Here is a 13,664-nt window from a genome sequence, read left to right on the forward strand (position 1 = left end):
AGGTATCGTGACCAGCCCGCCCTGATCGGCCAAGCGTTGCCTCCGACTCCGGCATGGAGCTCTGATCCTTTCCCCACATCGCGAACGCGTCTTCCGGCGCGTAACTTGGATTTGACATACACGTCAACGAACAACTGTAGAGAGGTTGCACGCTGTGTGAGAGACAGTAAAGCCAAGATGCTCGCCGTCACCTCCGCCCCGCGTATAGACGCCAAGAAGCGCGCGGTGCTTGATCGCCGCCGGCAAGAGTTCGTGACGACGAAATGGCAGGCGGAAGCGTACCCTCACCGCATGAACATGTACCCCATCCCGCCCCTCGACGACATCACCCTCGAGCAGTTCGAAGAGTGGGCGATCGCGCGGCTGAAGGTGCTGGCGGAGCTGGAAGCATGTCAGTTCCGCAATCGCACCGCGGACGAGACGGCCGAGTACATGAAGCCCGTCTTGGACAAGCACCTGCGCTTGAGTCCGAATTCCAGTCAGAGCAGCGAGGTGGAGGTGGAGAGGAAGAGGGACCACTACAGCCACTGGACGCTCAGGCTTGCATTCAGCGCGACTGCAGACCTGAGGCAACGTTTTTCGCGACTGGAGGCACAACTGTTCAAGCTACGGCTGCGGCTGGACCGCGCAGATGAGCGGAAGGCGTTCATCGAAAGCTTGCCCATGTCGTGGGAGGTGGTGACGGAAGAAGAGAAGAAGACGTGGCACAGTGAGCTGGTTGCTGCCACGGGGTTGAGAAGAGACGAGGAAGAGAGCTGGTTCAAGACAGAGTGGGAGCACGTGCCAGACCTGGTTGAGCGACGACAATGTTTGCTCAAGAAGGGCAAGGCATATGTCCATGTCCGCGAGCAACAAACCATGGTCGTTAACGAGTTCGCGCGGCAGCTAGAACTCGGCCTGGAACAAGCAGCCCGCTTCCTGCCACGTATGGATGAGGACAACCGTCTCTCGCCCATATTGCATCACCTCAGCCAGTCTTTCGTCGCCCCCGACGCAGGCTACACCGAAGCCAGCAGTATCGGCGACATCACCACACCCACAGCAGCAAGCATCGACGGCCTAAGTCAGCACTTTCCCCTGTGCATGCAGAACCTGCACCGCGAGCTACGCAAGAACAACCATCTCAAGCATTTCGGCCGCTTACAGTACACTTTATTCTTGAAAGGCATCGGATTGAGCTTACAAGAATGCATCATCTTCTGGCGCAAAAGCTTCAAGCTGATCGCAGACGGTACGAAATAGTTCTACTCCCCAACACCCCGAAATCTCTAGCTGACAGCATCGCAACACACAGACAAATTCAAAGCCGAATACCTCTACAACATCCGCCACGCCTACGGCGAAGTAGGCGGCGACGCCAACCGGCGCGGCCGCGGCTACACCCCGTACTCCTGCCAAAAACTGCTCACCGAGCCCGCCCCCGCCGCGGGCCAAACCCACGGCTGCCCCTACCGCACCTACGCGCCCGACAACCTCATCACCCTCCTCCAGTCCTTCGGCGTGACGGACCGGGCATTGCTGCAAGGGGTGCGAGAGGACGTGGGGAAGCAGAGGTATCATATCGCGTGTAACCGTGTGTTTGAGCATGCGCATAAGGGGCCGATTAAGAAGGTCAAGGATGAGGCGTTGTGGCCGGCGAGTGAGCTGGACACGATCTTGCATCCGAATGGGTATTTCAAGCGGAGTTTTATGTTGAAGAATCTGGGGAGGGAGGGGGGTGGGGAGGTGAAGATGGAGGGGTCGGGGGAGTGAGTGATGGGGTGCTTGTTACTGTGTAATGTATTCGATGTCGTGCGGAGCGAGGCGTGCGGCGTTTATTGCAGGTATGGAGGGAAATGGATGGCCGTCTGACAAGCCCGTGCTCGTAGGCTTCGACGAAATATCTTGAAACGCGTGTACTCGACCTCATACAACATTGAGCTACTGTGTGTCGGCAGTTATGATTGTTGCTTTGGGGTGGCGACGGATGCTACCACCTTCCCTCACACCTCACCTCACCTCTCCTCCTCCTCCTCCTCCTCCTCCTCACAGCTGCATCGCTTCGACAAACCCAGCCACTGTCTCCCCACACATCGTTGAAGGAGCGATGATGCACTTCTCCGTCTCCGAATACCATGTCAAGCAGTCGACGCGATTGTACGCTTCCACTTCAGGCACCTTGCCATCGGCCTTGCCGCCCCAGACACACGCGCTCCACAGACGTGCTTCGATGTGCTGCCGCTTCCTGGCGCGTCCCATGCATAATCGTTGTACTTATACGCAGCTTTTCGTAGCTTCGGAAGGCGTGTGAAGAATGTATTCTCGTAGACGGTCTTCATTACCGGATGGCTGAGAATTTGGTAGGCATTGCTAGGTTTGTTGCGTTCGACAACGACTGCAGAGCTCAATGGGCGCCAGATCAGGTCGTCTTGGAGAAGAGTGGCGCAGGCTGTGATTTCGACCAGGCTAATGCGTCGCCATCCGCCTTTCGGAAGGATCGAGGTGTGGTCGAGACCAGATTTCGGGGCGCTCGCCACGTCCTCCAGTGCGTTCAAGCCGCCCAAGATACGCTTCAAGGGTCTCATGACGCCTCGCCCATACTGGCATGCCTAGGGTCGCGTAGTGATTCGCGAATGGTACGGTCATGATCTTGATTCTCCCGCACGTCACCGTACTTCACGAGGATGTCGAGCAGGCATGAGTATGGCGAGCAGGTGCTCATGCATGCTGTTGAGAACCAGTGACCATTAATACTGGAGCATCAGGAAGCCAGAGGCTAAGCGAAGATTGCGTGCTAGTGGCCACATGTGATGACCTGATGTATGCATGGAGCAGGTCTCGTTCATTGCAGGTTTTGTAATGGGCTTCCTACACACCCGGATGGTCAGCAGTGTGAAATCAGAGGACTCACCGGTATGCGACGGAGTCACCACGACACGGTTATCACGGCCATCATGGCACAATCGCGTGTTAGAATTGGCTCATCAGATATAGAATGCAAGGTACGGGTGCAAAATCCCGCAGAATCTGGAGATTGAGTCTTGTACGCTCAGGAGCAGCCATATCGCATAATAAGTGACTCGCGTATTCGTGAAACTCCCACCGAACGCCATGACTGCAGTTATGCTGTCCGCCTCGCCAAGAGCCCACAATTATCCTTCTCAAGCAGACGCCGCCGGTCCCTCCCTCAGTATATCAAGCATGTCCATCAAACACCCGTCCGCCCGCACACGGCACACGGACTGCTAGTTCGCCTCGACCTCTAGACTCCTCTTCTCAATATCCAATGCTTTCTTGTTCGTGAACTGCGCATCTTGCGCCGTCATCCGTCTCGCGAGCGCCCTTTCCACCTTGGCGCCCAGCGCGAGCTTACTGACCTCCTCGCTCTTATTGCTGGTCATCTCGTACCGTTGCTTATCGAGTCGACCGTCTTGCATTCGGTCCAAGAAGCCGGCGAATGCTTTGAGGTCTTGCGATCGGGGATCGGTTGTGGAGAGCGTAGAGCTGCTGGCATTGACCGATGGGTCCGTGTTGCGATATGGCATCCTTTCGTTGATGGTGGAGGTCCGTTGGCTCATGCGGGAGCGAGAGCGGGCGGAGGTGTTTTGTGTCTCGAAGGTGGGCGCGAGAGAGGGTTGGAGGGAAGGGGCGCCGGAGTAGGTGCTGAAGCGTGCTTCGGTGCGCGAGGCCTGCATGGTGTGGTGTAAGTAGATATTCCAAGTGAAACATGATTGAGGTAGTGGAGGTATGCACGGCGTACCATTTTTGGCGAAACGTAGGGCCTCGTGCCAGCCACTCGTGACTGAGGTTTCCTTTGTTCGTCTAGGTCAAGGCGTGTTAGTTCCCGCGGCACGTGGCAGGTATGGTTGTTGTTTTCGCACCTCCGGCGCTGTGGACACCCTTTTTATAAAGTCGCAGCGTTCGCCCGGGGAACGTGCGCTTGTTGTTTACCGATGGAATGTGATCTAGGTCTCACTAACTCTCTCACTGTGCACACCCTTCTAATAACACAGCAGCGGGTCGCGGGTAGCAGCGTCTTGGTTCTGTCGTGACCAGGAGAAACCTTGAGGAACGAGGTACAGTGCAGAATAAGATGAGTAGAAGTCGGTGGCAAAGGGCGCTTCGATATAAGCAATGGGTGACAGGTAATCTATGTAGGAGGTCGGAAGTGGAGGGTGTTGCAGGCTCGGCCCCGGCCCTGGCCCTGGTCCAACGTTTCACAGCAGGCAGGAACCTGCCAAGGCGCCTCGGAATGATCGCTCGACGATCTGCCCTTCGTAGAAATGAAACCGGCAAGTTTCGTATGGCTTCAATGATGCGCAGATGAAGATCGCTACAACGCAACTTCCCGTGCACGCTTCACGGTGGTAAACAGATCGGACGGTAGAGAATGGATGTTGATCGTCTCGCTTCTCTGGTAGACTACTGCCGGTGCTGCATCTGCACCCAGCTGTTACGGGGCACCATGAAACACAGTATCCTTGTTCGACACGTGGCCAAGGAGCCCCCGCTAGAATCCTTTCGGCTCCACTGAGGCCATGCAAACTCCATGTGCGGTGAATCTTGGCGAGCTGAGCTACCATCAGCACCGCCATCCCGTTGGTATCTTAATCGGAGTGGCGAAAGCGCATGAAGGGATCGACAAGCGGCCGATACAGTGATACAATATATTACTCCTCATCTATAACATCTGAACACCGAACTTTGAGTGCCTGTACCAATGTCGGCGGTGCCTCGGACAGGGAGAAATCGAAGAAGCCACTGGTAAGAGGATTACGCTGCGCATGCCCGCGAATGACTACCGTCCCATCCCGAGCATCCCCAGACTTGTGACTTGTGCATTGTCGAACGCAATCGTTCCGGGTCATCCATTTCCGTTGACAGCCCTATGCGGAGGCTGATGTTGCTCCCGGGTCGTTGCGGATGCTGAGGGTTCGCCGTACGGGGGCACCACAGCTCATCAAAGGAACAGAAGGTTTGGGAGTCGCCTATTGTTCGAGGCAAGCACGGTATCCTTTAACCGCAGAGAATGATCGCGTGCAGTGCTGAGGTCCAACATCGACGGATGCGGGTGATGGAGGCTCGCTTAGGTTGTTAGCTGCAGGTTGTTCCATCAAGCCGAAGTATTTGAACGTTGACAGGCTGGTGTCAGTGACGAGAGTGAAGACCAGCATACCCGTCTGCGGCTTACAGTCACTGGTATTTCCTGAGCCGTAGACTAAGAGAGCTACTTGAGCAATAATCAGTCATGCTTCGAGCACAGCCGCAACACTGTCGCAAGTCTGCTCGAAGCTGTCAATAAGTCGCCTCATCCGCTCCCGGCCGCTGAAAGCAATGCTTGCGGCGCTTCTGCTCAGTGCTATCAGGTCGTGGTGATCTAGTCCGTGGTGCTCTGCGGCAAGTCTGTATAAGCCAGTCAGCTGCAGCTCACATATCGCGGTGCCGGAAACTGACAGATACTCATTTGACAATGGACTGCCGAAGATTGCGACGTCGTCGGTCTGATGCTCTGTCAGTCACTGTTCAACAAAGAACTTCTGCCAGTCAACGGACACATAGCGCTATCGAGCATTGGGTCTTCCTCCATTTGGCAAGATGATGGTCGGCATACGATCCCATGGTAAGCTTGGCGAGCACATTGCAAGATAGACAAAGCTCCAGACCCAGCTTGCGCTCCTCAATGATGTACTTGAACTTCTCGGGAACGTGTATGACATGGCCTAATCTGTCCGGCTTCCACGACAGTAGCGTTTCGAGCTCCGTTTCGGCTCCCGACTGAGGTATCTCGGCGAAGTGGACAGTGACGCCCAAGCCAACAACCTTTACTCGTGCAAATGCTTCAGAAAATGTAAAGACGTCGCCTTTGGCTGGGTTGCCGCACAGATCGACTGCCACAACAAGTCCGTCTTGGGCTTGCGCTACCTTCCCGGCACCGGATGAGTTCCCTTGCTCGTGGTGTTGGTAATGGAGTGCTAGATCAACCACTTCATGCGCCTGAGAGAGTGACATTCTCCGGTCGATGCAGAGGATAAGTCGAACATCAATAGCACTCTCATCACTGTCACTACGCCGTCTCTGAGCGACAGCGTGTTGCACGATGGCATCGTGCACAGCAGCGACGTATTCTGCTTTGGTGAAACCGGGAGCTTCGCGCGGCGTTGTTCGAAGTTCGAGGTATCTCACGCCATCTAAGGCGAAGTCTTCGATGACCCGTTTTGTGACGCGCTGCACCGTCTCGACATCATTCACCAGCTCATAAATATACCGGTCAAACAGAGGGAAGAAGGAGACTACATCCACTAGGCCATGGCCTGGTTGTATAACGTCCAGCGGGTCGTCGAGATGGCAAAATTGGCCTCGCTGTCTCTTCTGCACCCATATGTCATGTAGGGTATCTCTGCTAATGCTTCCAGAGAGGTGAGCGTGTAGCTCGGCCTTGGGCAAGGCTGTCACGAACTGGATGTCAACCAGCATGAGCACAGCATGAGTGTGCTTGGCTATCTGCGCTACTGGCGGTGAAGAGGTGTGATCAGATGGCAGCCCGAGAGCGCAACGGCCACTAAACCTGGCGTGACGTACAACGTAGAAGAGCTCGATGGTTCCAGGGTTTGACAAGAGGGTGCCGACGGCTTGCGAAAGCAGCTGGCAATGTCGGCGGGCTCAGAGACTTACCCGCCAGTGATTGCTGCGCAGATCCTGATCGCTAGCAGACCGGCTGTGAAGAGCTGGTTACCGGTGCGAACCAGCCTCTGTACAAGCAATGAGTCTCGGAGAGGAGCAAATGAACGTTGCGATACTTCAAGATGGTTGCTGCCCATCCCTCTGCCGTAAAGGCTCAATAGCGTCCTGGGTGTTGCCAACCAGCATTTTCACACTGAAGCGAACTGAGACGGGAGCGGTTCGACGATCTGAAGATCAGAGAAAACCTCGATACTCTTCGCGTCCATTACATGTTCTTATACCGTCCAACCAGCCACCGGACTTTCTGCGGGCTCGTTCCCGTGGGGAAGCGTCACAGCAGGCGTGCCTGGTGTGGAGCTTCACCTCCGACGAACATCACTTCACGGGAACATTTTCTCGGGAAAAAAAGACTGCGAGTACGCACTGTGATGGTAGCGTTGTGAATGCAGCTTGGGCGGCACAGCTTGGTGCGCCGTGTAACAACACCTGCCCAGAGGTAAGAGGAGCAAAGTTGCGGAGCAAACATTCTTTCATCCGTAGAAATGCCTCATAAGACACGTCCGAATCCGCCCGCAAAAAGTCGCTGATGCTGTCAAAGCTGGCTCACGTATTGCGACAGGCGCCTCGCTGGAGACCGCGCTGGAAAATGGATGAGCTCGTGAAGGCTTCGATTGCGACCGTTGAAGCGAAGAAGAAAGGCCAGGTTCCTTGGGACTTGGATGTTCCCTACGATCAACCGTACCACGTATGGCGCTTAAACGGATGGCAGTCAACTCAACCTAGTCGTACCTATGGAGAAACAAGGATCCCATCCATAGCGCTGTATAGCTGGAACATCGACTTTATGCTACCCTTTCCAGACTCGCGTATGCGCCTGGCCATTCGTCACCTGGAGACGCTCGTTGAACAGGAGATACCTACTGTCATTTTCTTCGCCGAGTGCCTGGAGTCAGATCTGAAGCTCATAGCGGGCGATTCGTGGGTGAGGAAGCGGTTCAATATTACGGATGTCGATGGTAGCTACTGGCAGTCTGGCCATTATGGAACTACTATTCTTGTGGATCAACGCCTTCCAGTACGTGCATGCTTTCGGGTGCATTACAAGCAGACGCGTATGGAGCGTGATGGTCTCTTTCTCGATGTCGCTCTCGGACCCGGCAAAACTGTACGGCTTTGCAACACCCACGCAGAGTCACTGGCACTGGATCCGCCCTTCAGACCGGCCCAACTCAAGCTCTGTAGCCAGTACATGCAAGATGAGAAAATAAGTGGAGCCGTCCTTGCGGGGGATTTGAACGCTATTCAGGACTTTGACAGGCATCTACATACCGACAATGAGCTGCGTGATGCTTACCTAGAGATGGGCGGCAGGGAAGACGACGTCGAAGGGCACACCTGGGGGCAGCAGGCCGCCACATCGCAACGTGAGCGCTTTGGCGGCAGTCGTATGGATAAGATCCTCTTCTGTGGTGGGATCCGTATTCGATCTTTCGAACGCTTTGGCATGGGCGTTGAGCTTGAAGATGCGAGTGAGAGGGAGCACGTTGTGAGCCTGGGGTTCGACAAGCCATGGATTACGGATCACCTTGGGGTGCATGCCATCTTCGATGTAACTGCAGAGTAGGAGGCGTGGTCGATCGTGGTAAAGGCGAAGCTGCTATACGGAGAACAAGCAAGCCATCAGTGCAGTGCAATTACATCAAAGCTGCCTCGTGTTTCGTCATTCATTTCTGGAAGGCGTGCGCACAAGTGAGCCCATCACCTTCTTGTAAATACGGGCTTGCTGTTGTTGCAGGGCAATCGTACGCTCACACGTTTTGGTGACTTGCTGAGTAGCTTGTCGACGGAAAATTGTCTTGGGATTGTACATCAATCCCTGCAGGAGCTCGAAAACATCTCACGCATTTCTGCGCCTCTTAGGGCCCTATATGGTCTCGAGCAGCTTGCGGCTTGGCAAAGGGTCGGAGATGGCATGTCAAAGCCTACGGCGACCCCAACACGGTTTCACTCGTTTACACATATATAAGGAAAGTTCCACGGTTTCATGAGCAGCTTGTCGGCTTGAAAAGCATTGTAAATGTGTATCTTAGAGCCTGCCGCCTTCGACTCAATCATGCTCGGACACAGACTTGTCATGTGTTAATAAATGGCAATTTCACCCTCGCACACGCGCGCCATGTTTCATTGCCGCAACATCCCCATGCATTATTCATGTGTACTCATGCGCTCGACCGTTCGTTGAACGTGCAGACAGCACAATGCTCAGCACTGCGTTCTGGCCTGCGTCTGCCTCACAGGCGAACATCTTACCGCCATAAACTTAACAATACGCACACGCTCTTCCAGTCCATGCAGGCGCTCGTTGTCCCGTTCGTCTTCTGGACAGCTTGCAATGAGAGTGCGGCAGTACCATTGTCACGCATGACCTCTGCTGTCCAGTAAGAGGCTGCAAGAGCAGCCACGCACGCAAACGCGAAGAGCTTCCGGGAGCATGTCGGGTCTATGTGCGGCTAACACGAGACTTCGCGGGCTCATTGATCGCAATCAGAACTTTACTGTTGAGAGCCGGAAGGTCTCCGGTGTCGACTCGCTGCACTGCTTCCGGCGTGCGGTCCTCGTGACTGCTCGTTTGCGGCGTTATATCTGAGGGCAGGGTTTGGTATATTGAGATCACCAGGTTTTACATCTTGATTCGTGCTTAACGACGGTTGCGGTGGCCAAGAAGATGCAGCACTGTGACCGGCAGACTGTGATGTGCGGGACTGATTCTGCATCATGGGATGGTTCAGCTGTGCCTGTATCCGCTGGCCCGGCCATACGCCATAAATCCTGATGTCTGGCGTCTGGTCACTTCGAAGCGAGCCATCGTCGCGGAAGGGTTGCTCAAAGCCTTGGGGGTAAGAAGCGTCGTGCAATGGCAGATCCCGAAGCGGAAAGTGCGACAGTGTTGTGTCCAATTCCTCGTTTTGCCTGTCCTGCACTATCCCGCGAAGCCGCTGGGCCTGACTTTCCAGCGCTTCGGCAGTCTGGACCAGGAAGCTCGAAGGTCTTCTGTTCAGGTCATCATTCGATGGCCAGAAGCCGTAGGTTGACGTATCATAGTTTTGTAATGGTATTCGGCCCGCTTCCAATGTCGTATAGTCAGGCAGCTCGGACAAGCCGGAGGCGATGGAAGCTGTTCCGAAGCTTGACGCGCCGGGTGTATAGGTCGTAGACGAATCCCACTGTCCTGTTAAGGTGGAAGGCTGCTCATTGTACGAAGATGGCGACTGCAGGGAGCTCGAGTGTAAGAATTGCGATACATATGCGGATGGGACAGTCATCGAGCCGCTGGTCTCGATTGTCGTTGGCAGAGGCCCGGGGTTGCCTGTCGTGGAGGGGCTGGCTCCCGGGGTGGAACTCTGCCCATCTGGTTGTATCGTTGAGTAGCCGGAGTCATGCTCGACCAACGCAGGCAGTTCCCGAGGCCGACTGGATGTCGGGTTGCCCTCTTGTGTCAGGTCATGGCTGCTCGAAGAGCCGTGGTGTTCGCGTTTTGGACGCTTGCGTGACGGCGGGCCTTCGCACACGAGTCCTTTCTCCTGACACTGAACACAGTTGACCAGCCCACTGCACTTGATCTTCTTCTTGCGACAGTTCAGGCAGGCAGCGGTAACTCGGCCAGAGACGTTTTCCTTGTGTGAGGGATCCGAGATAAATTGATACGTCCGCTCGTGCTCATTCTGCTCCATCGGAATCTGTCAGAAACTCAAGATCGTTCGGGAAAGTCCAAAACCAGTAAGGCTTCCCCAAGAAAAAGCGCACAGATGGGATGACCTCCACGCGATCGTGTGCGTTCGTGTATGAGGCGCGGGAGAGAAATTGAATCAACAGCATATAGGAGCATCTACCACAGGTGGCCGAGATATCGAGGGCAGGGTGGCAAACCGCGACCTCATTTTCCTTAGCGGCAGGCATATCCGAAATGTCACTAGGATAGACTCCGGCGACGGTCGCATTACCGCTCACCATTAGTCGCACAGCCACGCGAAAAGGTCATATCGTACGTGGGGATTAGCGAGGAAGGCACGATATTACTGCGTAGTCAACAACCACCATGACCGTTTATGGATACCGTACCCTTCTCGCCACTGGAAGCTCGGCACTCGATGCCGGGCATGGCTGGTCCCACTGGAATCTAGAAAACCGTGGTTCTGGAAAGGGACCCTGAAGGTTTGTCACCAAGCATGTCCTGTATGCCACTGTCTGTTGTCTTAATTCGTACATGCAGCGGATGAGTGGTTCAAACCCAGCAAGCGGAGCGAGCAACCCTCGTTCCAGGTGGCCAATGCACCTTCTACGCGCTTGTCGGAGCCCATCCCGCCTCCGGTGATCGACACAGTCGAGGAGTTGTAGGGCATTACTCATGCGCAGGCAGCGGAGCTAAGCCCGGACATCACACCTTGAAGTCCACTTACGTTATTGAGGGAGCGTTCGGGAGTCTTCGGGCTGACGACCTGCCGTGATCCCTGAGAAGCTTGCCGGGAGTAGATGTCGCGATATCCGCATTACCCGATCACTTGAACCACGTGGATTTGGCCAGGTACAAACGATCAAGTTGTCTAGACTGAGCCTATGTACGTGTACGCAATTTCTAATTTCAACCTGCGGACCCAGCCATCGACAGGTACCGCCACCATCTCCAGAAGAAACGTCGAATCGGCAGGTCGCTCGCCAATCGGACGATGGCCTTTTTATCGCATACATCGCGGTTTAAAGTTGTGGGGCAGATCTTGCTCCGTGGAGGGAACATGATTCTGAGCTTTTCGGAGACGCTGGGCAGATTTTGGCTTCTGCGATCTGGGGGGGTCTATATGTGCCCTTCCTCTCCTAGGTCGCTACATACATCGCCCTCCAATGAACTGTATTACGGAACTGCTACGTGGGGGATCGTACTTGAGGATTGCATGTACGTGTAACAAGCTGTGGCGTAGGCCCATCTAGGCCATTGCTTTCTGATTGGCTTCGGAGCTAAGACCGGCGGGGAGTGATGATGCGGTCCATAATCATTGACAGCTTGTCTAGGAGACAATAAGTGCGTTGTGAGGTGACAGGCATCTCTGAATGGTCTTTAATTACTCACCCAAGCACCCGAGCAGCTACCGGCAGTGAGCTACAAGCGACCTTCGCGTGGGATTCGCCACCATCTTTGTGTTGACCGCAATGAAGCCGCCGAATACCGAGATAGCGACTTTTCCCGGTTTTGGCTGACTCCAAAAGCCCACAACGACGGCGATGACAAGCTATGATGATAGCAGAGTTAAACAACGGGATCTTCACGTCACCTTGTGGTGGTATCTGCCGGGCTGCAAAGCCCACGTGTTGCGGCGGAGAATCTACGCAGGCCCGCATGCCACGGGAATCATGAAAGACCGCCTATCCTAGGCATGACGAAGGGTTAGCCTTCTCAACGGAGCTTTCACTTCACATTGGGGTTGATGAGCCGACATCAACCGCATACACCGTACTCGTTTCGGGAAATTTCAATGAACCGCGGTAAGTGGCAATGCCCCGCTTCTGCAAGTCGCGTCTCCTATAGCAAGTCTCTCGTGTTGCTACTTGCCGGCATATCGCCATCGTAGCGAAAAGAGTAGTGTTTACGATGATGGCGAGCGAGCTTCCGGACTTCAAGTCCTTACCGACTGTTAAGGGGATGCCGCATGGTTGTGCATGGGGATTGTTCGACAAGGACGGTGAACGGGACAATTTAGGTACCCTCAATCTACTGACTCCGGACGTCGTGAAAGCAGCGAAAGACGAGATCCAGACCGGCCGCAGTGTGTCTGTTAACTGGCCGTTGCACAAAGTGCATAGCCCCGGTTTTGGCCGCAAAGCCCTTGATCATCGTTTCGTGGATATTGGACATGGTCGGCCTGTGTACGACGACGAGATCCATATCAACACGCAGAGCGGAAGTCAATGGGATGGCATGTTACACCCTTCTCCTTCAATACTCCAATCCACAAGCACTGCTTTGGCAGGCTCGTGAAGATTTGTAGGTAGCTTCACACGAAATGTCTATAAGAGCATCCGGCGTGGACGCAGACCAGGCTGTGCAATGCCACGCGGAGGGAAGGTTGCTGTGAATGGTGGAGGACTGTCGCTAACGGCATGCTCAGGCTTCAAACACTTTGGTGATCCCGAGAGTGGATGTTTCTACAATGGCCAGAAGCACCGGGAGGCACCAGAGTCTCTGGACAACGGAATCCATCACTGGAACGATCGTGGCGGCATCGTCGGTCGTGGTGTTCTGCTCGATTATGTGCGGTACGCGGACATGAAAGGCATCAAATACGACGTCATGACCAGACATCAGATCTCTGTGGACGCTCTGGAAGACATGGCTCGGGAGCAGAACGTCGAGCTGAAGCCAGGAGACATATTCATAGTTCGTAGCGGATTCACAAAATGGTAAAGCTGAGCGATGTTTCGTCCCCTCCGACAGGTCCCAGGCATAGCTGACTCTTCCGCCCATCTGATCAGGTACGAGAGCGCTTCGCAAGAGGACCGGGTGGCGAAGATTCAAAACGCAGATGGCTCGAAGTTAGCCTGGACCGGTGTCGAAGGCAGCATGCGGACAGTCGAGTGGCTGTGGAACCATCATTTTGCGGCAGTGGCTGGTGATTGCATTTCTTTCGAGGCAGGTAGCTCGAGCAAAGCTAACTTCATACGAAAGGCTGACGTGAGCCTTAGCAATGGCCATTCAATCCAGAGTGCATCCTACACAAGTATCAACTAGCTTTTTGGGGCTCCCCAATTGGCGAAATATGGGATCTGGAGAAACTGGCCAAGACATGTGAGGAGTTAAAGCGCTGGAGCTTCTTCTTCACATCGGCACCACTCAACGTGGTCGGAGGAGTGGCATCGCCCCCCAATGCCATAGCCATCTTCTAGGCACGTTGCGAAGAGGACGGCAGCCTATGAATCGGAGCTTAAGCGTAGCTTGTATAGACACTCTCATACAA

The 13,664-nt window shown here is 54.7% G+C and overlaps 8 protein-coding genes across 8 annotated transcripts; 3 read left to right on the forward strand and 5 right to left on the reverse strand.

The window, feature by feature from the left end:
• The first annotated feature begins 121 nt into the window (after positions 1-121).
• Positions 122-1,971, forward strand: BAUCODRAFT_35825 (uncharacterized protein). Its single transcript, XM_007679862.1, has 2 exons — positions 122-1,231; positions 1,295-1,971. Exons 1-2 carry the CDS (start codon positions 178-180, stop codon positions 1,750-1,752), a joined length of 1,512 nt encoding a protein of 503 aa, XP_007678052.1. The 5' UTR covers positions 122-177; the 3' UTR covers positions 1,753-1,971.
• A 92-nt stretch (positions 1,972-2,063) lies between these two features.
• BAUCODRAFT_132464 (uncharacterized protein) lies at positions 2,064-2,878 on the reverse strand. Its single transcript, XM_007680201.1, has one exon. It carries the CDS (start codon positions 2,562-2,564, stop codon positions 2,118-2,120), a length of 447 nt encoding a protein of 148 aa, XP_007678391.1. The 5' UTR covers positions 2,565-2,878; the 3' UTR covers positions 2,064-2,117.
• A 131-nt stretch (positions 2,879-3,009) lies between these two features.
• Positions 3,010-3,801, reverse strand: BAUCODRAFT_35827 (uncharacterized protein). The gene is made up of 2 exons (XM_007679863.1): positions 3,740-3,801; positions 3,010-3,668 (listed from the first exon to the last, which is right to left on the reverse strand). Exons 1-2 carry the CDS (start codon positions 3,740-3,742, stop codon positions 3,225-3,227), a joined length of 447 nt encoding a protein of 148 aa, XP_007678053.1. The 5' UTR covers positions 3,743-3,801; the 3' UTR covers positions 3,010-3,224.
• A 1,424-nt stretch (positions 3,802-5,225) lies between these two features.
• On the reverse strand, positions 5,226-6,453 carry BAUCODRAFT_149732 (uncharacterized protein; the record flags this gene model as incomplete). Its single annotated transcript, XM_007680202.1, has 3 exons — positions 5,226-5,382; positions 5,434-5,480; positions 5,533-6,453. The coding sequence occupies 3 exons, from the start codon at positions 6,451-6,453 to the stop codon at positions 5,226-5,228; spliced, it is 1,125 nt and encodes a 374-aa protein (XP_007678392.1).
• Positions 6,454-7,306: 853 nt separating this feature from the next.
• Positions 7,307-8,284, forward strand: BAUCODRAFT_25760 (uncharacterized protein; the record flags this gene model as incomplete). Its single annotated transcript, XM_007679771.1, has 1 exon — positions 7,307-8,284. One exon carries the CDS (start codon positions 7,307-7,309, stop codon positions 8,282-8,284), a length of 978 nt encoding a protein of 325 aa, XP_007677961.1.
• Positions 8,285-9,157: 873 nt separating this feature from the next.
• Positions 9,158-10,652, reverse strand: BAUCODRAFT_553628 (uncharacterized protein). The gene has a single exon (XM_007680203.1). The coding sequence runs from the start codon at positions 10,389-10,391 to the stop codon at positions 9,213-9,215; it is 1,179 nt and encodes a 392-aa protein (XP_007678393.1). The 5' UTR covers positions 10,392-10,652; the 3' UTR covers positions 9,158-9,212.
• Positions 10,653-11,106: 454 nt separating this feature from the next.
• On the reverse strand, positions 11,107-11,592 carry BAUCODRAFT_553788 (uncharacterized protein). The gene has a single exon (XM_007680204.1). It carries the CDS (start codon positions 11,404-11,406, stop codon positions 11,119-11,121), a length of 288 nt encoding a protein of 95 aa, XP_007678394.1. The 5' UTR covers positions 11,407-11,592; the 3' UTR covers positions 11,107-11,118.
• Positions 11,593-12,585: 993 nt separating this feature from the next.
• On the forward strand, positions 12,586-13,649 carry BAUCODRAFT_35833 (uncharacterized protein). Its single transcript, XM_007679864.1, has 4 exons — positions 12,586-12,694; positions 12,819-13,110; positions 13,183-13,339; positions 13,393-13,649. Exons 1-4 carry the CDS (start codon positions 12,619-12,621, stop codon positions 13,591-13,593), a joined length of 726 nt encoding a protein of 241 aa, XP_007678054.1. The 5' UTR covers positions 12,586-12,618; the 3' UTR covers positions 13,594-13,649.
• The last annotated feature ends 15 nt before the right edge of the window (positions 13,650-13,664 follow it).

This window comes from Baudoinia panamericana (assembly GCF_000338955.1).
Source record: "Baudoinia panamericana UAMH 10762 unplaced genomic scaffold BAUCOscaffold_9, whole genome shotgun sequence".
Classification (NCBI taxonomy): domain Eukaryota; kingdom Fungi; phylum Ascomycota; class Dothideomycetes; order Mycosphaerellales; family Teratosphaeriaceae; genus Baudoinia; species Baudoinia panamericana.